The 13,349-nt window shown below is 50.9% G+C and overlaps 4 protein-coding genes across 4 annotated transcripts; 1 reads left to right on the plus strand and 3 right to left on the minus strand.

Moving 5' to 3' along the window:
- Positions 1-763: 763 nt before the first annotated feature.
- J4E84_002552 (uncharacterized protein) lies at positions 764-3,693 on the minus strand (the record flags this gene model as incomplete). The annotated part of the gene is made up of 2 exons (XM_049385174.1): positions 764-3,373; positions 3,439-3,693. 2 exons carry the CDS (start codon positions 3,691-3,693, stop codon positions 764-766), a joined length of 2,865 nt encoding a protein of 954 aa, XP_049247197.1.
- A 4,133-nt stretch (positions 3,694-7,826) lies between these two features.
- On the minus strand, positions 7,827-8,199 carry J4E84_002553 (uncharacterized protein; the record flags this gene model as incomplete). Its single annotated transcript, XM_049385175.1, has 2 exons — positions 7,827-7,864; positions 7,923-8,199. The coding sequence occupies 2 exons, from the start codon at positions 8,197-8,199 to the stop codon at positions 7,827-7,829; spliced, it is 315 nt and encodes a 104-aa protein (XP_049247198.1).
- Positions 8,200-10,205: 2,006 nt separating this feature from the next.
- Positions 10,206-11,207, minus strand: J4E84_002554 (uncharacterized protein; the record flags this gene model as incomplete). The annotated part of the gene is made up of 3 exons (XM_049385176.1): positions 10,206-10,648; positions 10,699-10,994; positions 11,050-11,207. The coding sequence occupies 3 exons, from the start codon at positions 11,205-11,207 to the stop codon at positions 10,206-10,208; spliced, it is 897 nt and encodes a 298-aa protein (XP_049247199.1).
- Positions 11,208-11,751: 544 nt separating this feature from the next.
- On the plus strand, positions 11,752-13,092 carry J4E84_002555 (uncharacterized protein; the record flags this gene model as incomplete). Its single annotated transcript, XM_049385177.1, has 3 exons — positions 11,752-11,842; positions 11,889-12,905; positions 12,956-13,092. 3 exons carry the CDS (start codon positions 11,752-11,754, stop codon positions 13,090-13,092), a joined length of 1,245 nt encoding a protein of 414 aa, XP_049247200.1.
- Positions 13,093-13,349: the final 257 nt, after the last annotated feature.

Below are 13,349 nucleotides of genomic sequence, written 5' to 3' on the forward strand. Positions count from 1 at the left end.
ATCGCATGGTCAAATGTTGAAGATCCCGCAACATGAAAGATACAGCTGCGGCCTTGACATGACGAAGACCCGTAGGATCCATGGATAGATCGACATCCGCAATGAGCAGCCCAAGGTGAGCGCTACATGGCCATGAACGAGGCCTCAATTCCCCTACGAGCCAATATCTTGAGACGATTTATATTTCCTAAGGGCGATGTATAATATTGAGAGCGGTTGTCGAATGCGTAGAGCTCGGATGTCGGGAAACTGTGATAGTACTCTCTCGAGAAAGGCGGACGAATACGGGCTACGCGACGCGACGGGGATCAATCGTGAGGTTAAAGTCGGCCGAAATGTTAAGAGTCCGAGATCGGGTTGGAGCTTGTGCATAAGCGATAACAAGGCTTGAAGATGGCAGTGTGTGCATAAGGTGTCAGGCTGAGAGGTCGCGCTGCGACGCGACGCGGAACCCTGACCTCGCCAAGACGTGATGACAATGACGTCATCGACACGTACCATTCCTGCAACCTCCTTTGCAAGCCTCCAAGCCTTGAATAAACTATGAAGACGCGGCATTTACGAAGACAAACGTTTCGATTGAGTTGTACGCGAAACTAAATGACCTCCTGGAGCATACGTTGTCGTTACGTCTGCGCCTCTATAAGCAAAAGGCGCTGTGAATACCCTAGGGTACGAATCATGAACACCAAGGCCCTTCATATAGTTCATAGATGCGATTAAACAGCTTGTAGTCCTGATCGCCCATCTCATGTACCTTCTTTCAAAAGGTTGTACCTTTGCCCTTCTTTTTCTTCGGCTTCTTCTTGGCGGGTTTCGGCGCCTTTGAACTCTGCCCCGACTCTTCCTGCTCAGCTTGCTCAGCTTGCCAAGACATCATCTGTTCAGCTTGCTCAGGCTTCATATGTTCGGCTTTCCAGAGATCCTCTACATCAACTTGCCCACGCCGCACCACTTCAACAGCTTGCAAAAATTCCTCCATCAGCCTTTCGTGTTGCTTGCGAAGCTCGACCTCTCTCCTTGCCACCAAATCTTTGTACCTCGCATCCGAAAGTTTGACCAATTTTGTCGAATAAAGACCCCGCAATATCTTGTTGTCCCAGCCTCGGTACAGTTTGTTGATATTCATCGGCCCACGCCTTTCGTAGAACATGCCTGGATAGTATACACCTTGCTGAGATGCCTGATTCATCGTCCTAGCAATAGCACAATCGCTGGTCATGATCTGTCCATGTGGCGAAGAGCTCATGGGCCTCTTTATCATCTCCTGTATAACAGAAGCGGCGTCTCGAATGCCGGTTCCATAAGCATGCGAGCTATCTCTCAGTTCCATATTTTGGGCGATATCGTATGCATACACAGCCTCTTGCAGTATTTGCGCAACAAGACTCGTCTGCGGGTGCCAAGAGTAGCGAAACTTGTTTGGGTCAAATGATAGCACGCCTTTGCCAAACGAACTTGCGAGCTTGGGGTATAGCCTTGTCCATATACGAGCGCACGTGTTATGCAAAGTCAGCCAATCAAAGTGTAAATCAATAGCATCCGCCTCTATGCACGGGCTCAACCGGCTAAGGATCCCGTCCGGTTTGTTGTTCTTGGCTTGCTTCTGTAGTGATTGTATGGCAGCAGCGTTTCCCGATGGATCGACGTTTGTTTGACGAAGTAGACGCTTCATGCCTTCTTCGCTGCTCATCAGTTTTGCCCATTTGGAAACTACCGAATCAATCCGTCGGCTGTCGCTTACTTTATGATCGAAGCGATCCATGAAGATATTGGTCAGCATACTAGGGTCGATTAGTAGTAGCGGTGTGGTGGGCATGCCAGTCGCCTGATGATAACAGTCCAAGATCGTGTGGTAGTTTGTTGGTCTTTCTTTGCCACCAAACAGCCGCTTTGGATCCTGGCGGAGAATGAGCAATTCCATATCGGGCCATGTCGGGTAATCTCTAGACAGCAACTGAGTAGCTGCATAGAGGTATATCATAGGTCGAATACAGTCCGTAGCCCACTCAAGCTGAAGACCTTGCTCGTGTAGATCCTCGAACATGTTGTACTGGAGCACCCCGCAACCTACTGGATGCCGACGTAGTAGTACGTGATTCTCATGCTTGAATCTGGATAGATAAGGTTGCTGGCCTCTTTTCACAGGCAGGGTAACCACGTCCTTCGTAAACCAAACATCGAGCGTTTCTTTCCTCAGCTTCAATTGATTGATGATCTTGGCGGCTGCTTCTCGGATTCCAGGATCAGACTCGTATTTGTTGACCCCGGCGTTGGCTTCCGGAAATTTGTTCACAATCGTATTGAACCCCTGCACGTAAGTCCGGAGCTCCTTCAGTGGCGCATCTAAACGATCGCCTAGCACGTCTTGTATGTCGATATAAATCTGTGAAGCGAACTGTACCCAGATTGGAATCTGTTTTTGTTCCACCATATAGCGCACTCCTCTCGCAATTTCGTCTTCGGCAATTCTGTCGAATTTACCTTCTGACGGCAGAGGCAACTTTGCCCAAACTTGCAAATACATCAGGTGGCACATCTCAACAATCCTTGGCAGATGCGGGTGCCAGTTCTCGCCGTGTTTCTCAAAGAAGCCTGGGCCAATCTTGCCAGGGGCAGGGTCAAGTTCGGTTAAGTCTGCCTGTTCAGGAATGGCACAAAGATACCATTTGAGCCCTGATAAGACCGAGAACAACGCAAAGTCGCTCTGGTCCTCAGCATCCTTACGACCAAGCTGAATCGGTGTCAAAGATGCAAATTCTTCGTACGTGAATTCTTCCTCGAGCGTAGGAGTCCGCTTGTAGAACAACAGCGACGGCAATGTCCAGACAGGGAACACGTCTACCGGAAATCTTTTCGGGCGCTTGACTAACCGATCGAATTCCTTCTCAGCTAGACGGACGACGTCTATTGCTGTATTCGTCAACAGCGAGCAAACAGTGTTTTCCAGTGCGGATTCCTTGTATGTAGTCCATATGTCCTTTACATATTGACGAACGAAGAACAAGTCCTCTAGGAAAACATCGATGGCCAGCCAGAACTCGTCCTCAACTTCCTTGTCGTCGAAGTCGATGTGTACAGGTGTAAGGTTCTTGAAAGGCTCTTCACTGATAGAGTCGGCTTCGTCGGTGTCAGATGTCGACAACGAAGCAAGCCTATCGCTGAGTGACGGTATGGTATCTGTCTGTTGTCCAGTTGCAGAAGATTCGCTTGTTAGTCGCAGCACGTCTCGAACCTTGCCCAGAACCCTCTCTGTGAAATGGGTATGTGTGCTGTCTTCGAGCTGACTTCGTCTGCCTTTGGCGCCAACTGACATGACGTACCGGGTCTCTCTACGGCGTAACCTGATAGCTCGAGAAATTGTCGCCATCACCTAGAGATGGTTGTACGAAGTCAGTGATTATTTCACATACAGTTCGTTCATGGAGTAGTACTCACATCTTGCGGAATCGTAGGCTGAGGTTTGTGCGCCGCGATGGCCTCAGCCATGGGAATAAACTCCGACGTCTTGATGAGATATTCGCCTTTCTTTCCATTGGAAGATTTTACGCTCGTTGATGCGGTGCTGGTGGCGTATCCACATTTCACAGCGGTCTGGCGAAGCCATGCCGCTACGTTCCGGGTGTCTTCCGTATACCGCTTAACCCGGGATCTAAAGGTAGGCGGAGAGGGTGGCCTCGGAGCCGACTCCATGATGGAACAAGGTCCTATACGACAAGTAACACGTTGAAATGATGGTGAAGCACAGGGAGGTAGGAGATGTTACGCGATCGCGCGGGGATAGACGACAGAATCACAAAGCGGCGTGGTTGATCTAAGCTGCTAACATACTAGCGCGAGATACTCGACGCGCACGCGTCTTTGCGGTCACACTGAAGCACCCCATCTTTCGCTCTCATCCTTGCCAGTTTCGCACCGCAATTTTTGTCGCGTGAAGTTCTTAATCGACATTCGATCACGCTCGTACCGCCAATCTACGCTGGCCAGGAATTCCCTCATCATGCCTTCCGCCCAGCGCCTCCAATGAGCGACTCGGACCGTTGGACCGCGTTCTCCATCTCTTTCGCCTTTTGCGCGCAGACCGCTGCGTTTATGTCGCCTTGAGAAGACGTGCAGGGCTCGTTAGCTGGAAGCCGCCGGGCAGCTTCGTGACGAGCTGCAGGCTGATTGTTGGCCGGTGCTGGACGAGCATCGCCGTCATCATCAGACTCACTCCCGACCAAAGTTTCAGCTTCAGAATCATACTCGACTTCTTCGTGAGCGGGTCGTGCACGAGGTACACCTGTGGCCTTGGAAGCCTGAGCTTCGCGAGCAGTTGATGCAGCATGAGCGGTCATGCTGAGAGGTATCGTGGCGCTTTGGTGCGATAACTGTCCAGGTTGCACTCATACTGGAGGCCTAGACGCAGCAATTATATGTCCAAGATTTTGATTTGACCAACACAGAGTATCAGCCAGACGACGAACGACGAACAACGAACAACGAAACGAAAGCGATGTCCAAACGTATTACATACCTGCTACGATAGCACCGACACCACGATCGGCCGCGCCAAACGGAGGCGCCATAGCGTATACCTTAGCTAGTATCGTGTGGCCACCGGTCTCTATACAACATACTGCATGATGTAATTACACATACGTGTAGGGCTGGGGCGCCTTCAATCGCCTCTAGCTCAAGTTCACTTAGCTTACGACGCATGCATTCATCTCTTCCTGGCCGACGATGCTTTTGCAGCTCCTTACTGGCTAAAACAGGATCTCCACCAAGCGGAACAATGCGAAATCAAAGTTACAAGGGTCGTCTATCCTCGGAGCTTGAGACACCAGGGCCTTTCCTCGCCCTCACCCACGTTGTGCTGCCAGCAGCCACTCAACAATAACTGCATCAATTCCACCAACCTCCAGCACGATGCTTCGCTAAGTTCAGCATTTGCTCGGCTTTCTCCACTGGCACAGGAGCAAAGTCAGCGTATGCTTCACATGGATACGTGGAGGTTACTTACCTTTCTTCTCACATTCCTCGAACTTCTTCTTGGCTTCCTCGTACTTTTCCTTTGCCTTCTCAAACTCGGTTTGGGCCTCAACATGTGATCGCGTCGCCTGTTCGACTGAGCCCGGCACGTCGTAGTATGGAGCATCAAAGCCAGAATCCCACACTGGATACCCTCCTAGACCACCCATACCACCATGGCCGCCAAAACCTCCTAGATCGAAAGCTGGCCATTGGTATCCCCGCATGCCATGTCGTTTATGCCGTTTGAAAGGAGCAATTTCATACATCGCTTCGATACTATCGCGACTGGTAGAAACGATGCCTGTCGCAAAACCAAGCGACAAGTAAGGGTATAATGATGTGCGGAATTTTGTGAGAAGATGACGGATGAGCATGAGCTGATCTTATACCATAGACAGAGCACGCCTGAGGCAGACAGAATGGTCCACGTGTGCCAAAAGCAGGATTTCACAATTCGGGAGTTGAGTTGGCTCCAGGGTCACCAGTGCCACTCAAACGTTTCGCATCGTGAGTCTTGACCTAGGGCGACGATAGACTGCGTAGGGTCTACCAATAAGGAGCATTGTGTTGTCATTGCGGGAGCGGTCTATCATCGGAAGCTATTCTTCATTCACCCAAGCTTCTGGGCGGAGGCAAAAGCTCAGCCACGTCTTTTTGTCTAGCCGACCGCTAACAAAGTTGAGCAAACAACGCGACCGCGTCGATCGCACAAGAACGAACGCGCTCCTCGACAGACGACTGTACCGAGGTGCAGTGAGGCATCAGGGTTTGTGTAGCGCCTGGAAAGACTCGAAGTCATATGCTGAATACAAGACGTAATGTGGCCGGCTTTCACCACTCCTTGTATCGGCTGCGACCTTCCTCATTGCTGGCAGAGATATAGCAAACCCGAAATTGACGCGCGCAAACGTTATCGGGATATCCGATCGGTCGTTACCCAAGACGTGGGGTATCATAACGAAAACCATTGTACGCCCCGTTCGTCTGTCTTACGTAGCCGAGGGTTTCACGATGAGAATCTAAGCGATCTGCATGCTACCAAACAGGGGCTGGTGTTTGGCATACGGAGGAATTGTCCGCTATTTGTGATCTCAAATGCCACCAGAGCATCGCCGATATTCCATGTTGCCGCTTCATTCATCATATCGTTCTTTTGCGAATCATCAATGTCGGCCTCTCACCAACGAACGCCAAGTTACTCCCAGTTACCTCACAGGCATTTTTTGCCACCTGGTTTGACCGTTGTTCAGTCGGCTGGCTACCACGGGCCGATTCCCCGACATTCCTACCTGCGTGGAACAATCGTAGCTTGTACGACCAATGTACGGCCATCCCGGATGTGCTATACTATTCAGCACTCCGCGATTGTCTTGGCGATTACTGTCTTTACTGCTGGACTCATGACTTATACGTCAATCACCGCTTTCTAGGCATGTCGTGGCTAACTGCAACCGCATAGCATATACCTGGCTTGGACACCGCAGCCTATACGTAATACAGGACATCAAATGAAGGTATGTCGATACATGCCGTTATGTAAGCTCCTGGTGCACGCCCTCACTGGTCAATACATAGCGTTCGAGGGGTAGCTAACTTTACTCAGATCTGTGATACCGAAATCTGACCGGCGGTTGGTCCCGGGTTTTCACATGTACGCCATGCTAAACTCGGCTAGGTATTGAAGAAACTCATCCTACCACTGCAACGCTTAGTGGTAGCCCAATATTGATCGCGAAATTGCACAATCAAGTATACAACGCATACACTCCTCCCAACCAACACACGCCTTATTCATCTCCAGACAACTATTGTTGACCTCATCATGGGACGCCTCATATCATACTATCGCTGCATTGGTCCGCGCCGCCTCCGTGGATTGTCTCGCGCATCTTCTCCCTCTCTTCTTGCCACTGCTTTCTCCTTGTCCGCATGTCCTCCATCATCGCTCGCATATCGTTGTGAAGGATATCGCTCATATACATCCAATCGTAGGGATTGTGCATTGGCGCTCGCGAAGATGGGCTTCGCGCATATCGCTGCTGGTAAGGTTGAGGATCAAGCGGAAGATAGTAGGGCGATGCGCTGGATCTTTGGTAGGAAGACATGACTACTCTGTAGTAATCTTTTCGCGATGAACGATGAATGGGGATTTAGTAATGATGTTGCTAACAGGCTACAGATAAAGAGTGTTGTGTTGCTACAGCAAGTACACACGTAGATGACAACGCGTCGTCATGGAAAGCGACAAACAAATGAGCGAACGACTACGCCAGCGCGATGACAGTCAGAAATTCTACCGAAATTCTTGGAAAGATAAAAAAACACGAGCCAGATGCGTCCACCTCAACGCTAAGACCTGTAACAGAACTTGTACAGCCGCTCAAGCCTTTTCCTGAATGCTACCATATCCTGCTCCATCCTTCTACTCTCAACAAAGGCATCGGCCCACATTTCAAACAGGAGGTCGCGTTCCATGGGAGGAGCCATGTCTCTATCCAATGGACGTGGCGGTGCAAACGGCATTCGTTCGTTCTGTCTTCCGTTGGGACGACGCATGATCGGCACAGACCGATGAGGAAACAAGTCGCGGGGCATGCCTTCAACACCCCGACTGTATCTTCCTGGTGCCGAGGCCCTTAGGTAGCGTTCTCCGGGGAAGCCGTCAAGCGGACGATGCTTGCGACGATATCGTCGGAGCGCTGCTTGAATTCCCCTATCAAAGTGCCATACAGGGAGAGCTTGCGGCACATTTGCAAAAGGCATAGGAGCGGGGTTTGCAGCCTCTCGAAAGTTGAAAGTTGGAGGTGGAGCTACAGGAACCGCGTTGTGCTGAAGCGGAGCTGGTAGACTTTGAGGGTGGTTAACAGTACGGTAGTTTACCCGGAAATGCGATGGAAGCTCGTTACCGTTCGAACGCAGAAATTCAATCTCGCCGCGCCGTTCTTGCTCGTATCCGTCTGGGGTGGACTGTGAGTCTTCAGAAGAGTCATCGTTTCCATTCTCATTTTCGTCGTCGTTAAGATTCAGATTATCCAGCGCGTGGTAGGCCGCCAGACACTGGTCAATGAACTCTTGACTGAGGCCTTCAAACTCGTCGTCACCTTGGGAAGCGGTATCGTCTTCCGCAAACGGTGCTGGAGGGTGTTGCTCTTCAGCCTTCTTCGTGTTCTTGCGAGGGCTCATTGTGTTCAATCGTTTGGAGACAAGACGATTAGGAGTATAAGTGATGAATTGTCAACAGGATGAGGGTCGTAGATCTCGGATGAGCTGTACTTATGTCAAAAGGTTTCCTCGTTATCAATCGCGTTTGGAAAGACAGCTGGTGTAGTGGCGGACGAACGATGAGACGGCTAGGTTTGGTTGATAAGCAGCGGAACACCGATCGCAGTTTGTTGTTGCTATCGCTAACACATGGCAGTCGTTGGTGAAGTCTCGCACGTGTGATCAAACGGGCAATATGCGAGCAACTGCACGATCACCTACAGCAATGTCTCATATACTGACTAAGAATAAACTGCATAGATTTGTTTGCTGATACTCACAATGTTGACAGGCCGCCGCCATACGGTATCCAGAAATGATGGTACACTTCACGATCTCAGTGACGTTAGATATGGAGAAATGCATACACGTGCCAAAGATGTACGGATGATGTTTCATTGGTACAATTCGAAAGCAAAAACACTTCTAGTCAACGTTCTTCCACCCTGGGTCTTCCTCAACAGTCCCTCGCTGCAGTCGGCTTAGGTACTAGGAGTAGTAATATTGGCTGCGCTGATTCCTCCGCCGCTCCATATCCAAATCATCTTGTGCTTCCTCCAAACTCAAATGTAGCACTGTATTGTCCCGCTCGAGCTTGTCGATACGTGTGTAAAGCACATTGAGAACACGTGAGACCTTGTCGATCACAAGTTGTGGCTGAGGATTAGTCGTAGTAGAATACATGTATGCTATTACTTTCGAAAACGTCTCCGGGTCGTCAGAAGCATTCAGATAGATGCGCATGAGGTTGACCTGACGCTGTATGAGCGGTGGGGGTGTGTAAACTGTCCCATCGGTCGCGTCGGTCTGATAGGTCATCTTCTCTTCCTGAGGTACCGATGGTGCCGGGAGAGAGGGGTTTATGGCGGCATTGTCATAACAAACTTGGTAAATGTGTAAGTTCGCCTGGCTGTGGTAGGAAGCCATGCTTGTATAAAGTCAGAATGGACCAGAACGGGGGCACTGATGATTGCAGGAATGAACATTCTGATTCATAGTTTCAACCGCTACTTATACAACTGTGCTTATACAAACGAGGCTTTACTACTATGCCATGTGTGATAAGTCTCACTCAGCGACTAGTGGCACTGGACTGAGGGGCCATCGAGACGCAAACGGGATTAGCAAACCAAGGACTAGACCACCTCATCCCATTGTCGTACAGCAGTGAACCTTGCCGTTTGCATCAAGTAAATCCCCTATCGATCTCTTTCTTTAACTCCTTCTTGAGAGAATCGATGCGATCTCTCATTTGCTCAGTGAAATCTCTCAAAACTTTGTATCCGTCCTGCGACATCGGAACGCTCTCCACAGCGACTAGGAAGCTGCTCAATTCCCCCATCTCCTCAAGCCAATCTATGTGCTTGCGGCGCAGTTCGGAGGATTTTGGATCTTCGCCAGCGGGCTGATCTGCGTTCGCGCTCTGCTGGTGTGGTGACTGCGCTGGATCTTGCTCAGATTGATTGGTTCCACGTCGACGAAGCAGCTCACGGATACTTGAAGGGGCCATGGGTTGGCGTTGGATAGTGGATTAGAGCTTGAAATATGTGACGGAGGCAGCTAGCAGGTAGTTGATCTGATCGGATGGTACATGTCAGCGACCATAAGTAAGAGAACCTAGCAGGTTTGCCATACACAAACACCTGCGTACCGAAGAGTCTGGAAAGAACGACAACAGATAGGAAAAGACATGAACAAACTAGAATAGCCTAGCAGGTCTATAGCTATGTTCATATGACCGCAGTGTACGATGAAGATCATTTAGCCATCATACTTGGGTAACATCCTACACCCGACCCGACAATCAATCTACTCTCGCTCTGATAAGTGGCCTGTCAGATAGATATGGCGATCAACTAGTTGCCAGCAATAGAAAATGACACAGGTACATAGATAGCGGAGCTGTTATTGTCAACTACCAAGATAAATTAAGTGAAGATGATACCGCCGTCAATGACAATAGTCTGGCCCGTCATGTAGTCGCTGTCCTTACTGCATAGGAAGCTCACCGTACTGCTCACGTCCTCTGGTACACTAGTCCGACCCAACGCAATCAGTTCGTCGGTGTACTTCTTGATCGTGTCGCCCTTCTTCGCGCCGGTCTTCTCACCGAGCTTCTCGTCAATGAGATCCCACATGGCTGTACCGACGATGCCGGGCGCGTAGGCGTTCACGGTGATTTTGTGTTCAGCCATTTCCATGGCAAAAGCTTGAGTGAGGCCACGGACAGCCCATTTCGAGGCGCTGTAGTGAGACAAAAGTGCGAAGGGCTTGAATGCTACGATTGACGCTGCGCCTAGAATTTTGCCGCCGTTGCCTTGCGAGATCATTTGCTTGGCGGCTGTGGAGTAGCAGTTGTAGACGCCGAATACTGCAAATACATCAGTGGGCTGTCTCAATGCTGCAAGAAAAAACACTTACCATTGACTTCGAACATGCGCTTGAGATCTTGCTCGGTAAGATCCAGAAGTGCTTTGACCTGTGCGATACCGGCATTCGCTACCATGGTGTTTAAAGGTCCTAATTCCGAGACGGATGCTTTCACCAGGCCTTGAACCTCGCTCAAGTTCGACACATCGGCTGTGTACGCGAAAGACTTTCTCCCCAGGCCTTGTATCTCTCTGACAACTTCATCGGCGCCAGATTTGTTGGCTTCAACATCGTTGACGCAGACATCGTATCCGTCATTGGCTAGTCGAAGAGCAATGGCCTTGCCGCTGTCATAGGTTAGTCAACCCTATTGAGGGTATTCCTGAAGTACAGGAGTCTCACATTCCGCGAGCAGAGCCCGTTACGATGGCTGTTCTATTCTGGTCTGAAGTGACTGCGTAGCCACGCGCCCATCGTGGTGCTCGGGAGGCCGCTCGTGGTATACTTGCGAGTCTGGGAAACGCTTGACACACTGTTCTTGTTGGTAGACGAAACGACATGATGATTGTTGTTCTGGTGTAATAGCAAGTCGAGAGCCCAATACGAAGAAGAGAAGGAGAGGTGAACTAAGGAGACAACGAGGCAGTCGAGCATGCACCTCAGCGGCTACATATGCATATACATTACCCCAGATCTCCTCATCCAGAGTACCGGGAAACTCATAAAGGCTAACCGGGCATGCGGAACAGGCGTAGCGTATGCATAACCCCTCTCGTACCATGGGCATGTCGGTTGCATGGCGCAAACCTACGAATCCTCATCGGGTTTAAGAAGTCCGGGAATGACGTTGATAACCTTGCCATCCTAGTGCGAGTGCAGTAGTCGCACGAGTCGAGCGGCACGGTTCCGCACGCTTGTTTGAGCAGGTATGAGTCGAGTTTGAGAAAAGCATCGTTAACGACAGACGCGTGATGGGGAGAGCTAGTGTTGGGTGAAGGTGCGGGGAACTTCGGGGGTGCCAAGGAATCGCGAGTCTTCGTCCCGAACACGACAAAGCGCGTCGGGCACCGATCGCGCATACCATTGCTAGACGCGAACTACACCATGTCGCGCATGAGTATGGCGCCGCAGCGCAATCTGTCGCTGACAGAGGAACTGGAGAAGCTAGAGCAGTCCATCACTCTCACACTGCAAGGTAAACACAGCTTCGAGCACCCCACCATCGCGACTGACCCAAGCAGAAATCGACCAAAACTTCAGCCGCGCGCATCGCATCGTAACAACCGGTATCCTGCCAATCGTCGAACAATACGGGAAACACTCGGAAGCTGTCTGGGAAGGCTCCAAGTTCTGGAAACAGTTCTTCGAGGCCAGCGCCAATGTCTCACTTTCGGGCTACGAAGCCCCCGAGCAAGACGAATCAGCTGTACAAGACGAGACTGAACAGTCACAAACGTACGATGAAGAGACGGTCGAGGACGAGGATACCGTGACCGGAACGACGACCACACCACCACGGCCTTTGTCCGCACAAGAAGACGCCGAATCGACTCTCGGTTTCGACTCGCCCTCGCTCGGTCACAGCACTCCGCGGGCTCCACCTTCCACCACAAGAGGCAAACACCACGAGGACGAGGAAGAGAGCGAATATGAGGAGCAGCCTCAGTTCGCTGGCATGTCTTCGCCTTACGAGGCATTGAAGTCCGAATTCAGACCCAACATTGGCGGCACGAAGACGCCGAAGCTGGAACCTGTCACGCCTGGCAAGTCGCAAGCCCTTCCAGATATGAGCGGCTTTGAGTCCTCGCCGTTCATGCAGCCTACAGCCACGAAACAGTCCTACGTCAACAACGACCCGCTGCTTCATCGCGTTCTCGACAAGACGTTCCGCGTACAAGCTACACCACTTATCAGCCCGAGAAAGTACAAACCGACGGGTGCGTTCACCCCTCGCACCGGCGGCCAGCGCGGAGCACCTACACCACGAAGCGCAGCTACCAAGTTGCTAGACTTCGACTCTTCACCTCCCTCTTCACCAGCCCCACAACTACGCGCCGACATCTTTTCGCCCATGAAGACGCCGCGGACACCTGGTATAAGTATACAGACGCCTGCCAAAGGCAAACAGCCCATGAGTATCCACCGGACTGGCGGTACAATCTTCGATGACAGCGACGAAGAGGACGACGATGTTGACTTCAGTCCTCCGAAGACGATACAATTCCACATTCCACAAAGCAAGCTGATGCAGACGCCTGGTAAGATCCCTCCTCCTCATATATCAGGCAGATGCTAATATACGGAACAGCCCGAGAAGCTAGCAAGCGTATTGTGGATGACTTGCTCATGACAGCCGGCGGCGATATTACAGACTCAACAGGTGGTATGGACGAGGACAGTCCGAGTGTGGTAAGACGGCAAGTGGATCTTGACGACAGCTTTTAGATGATGGATCGACGTCCCGAATGCTTGAGTAGTTCTTTGAGCGTACTGCAGATAGACTTCGATACCCCACAGCATATAGATGTTTGGTCGATCTAGAATCAGATGCACGGTGTGGGCGTCTTGCATGTGATGATCCACAGCGGAACACTAGCGCCTCAGACCCCTGCAGCAGCTGTGTCCGCGGTCGTCATTTCACCATAATCGCAGGCACCAAGTCACGAATAGCAAACTCCGACCGACCTTGATTCCTTCGCTCG

Source organism: Alternaria hordeiaustralica (assembly GCF_023758085.1).
Source record: "Alternaria hordeiaustralica strain BMP 2776 chromosome Unknown scaffold_3, whole genome shotgun sequence".
In the NCBI taxonomy this organism is placed as follows: Eukaryota; Fungi; Ascomycota; class Dothideomycetes; order Pleosporales; family Pleosporaceae; genus Alternaria; species Alternaria hordeiaustralica.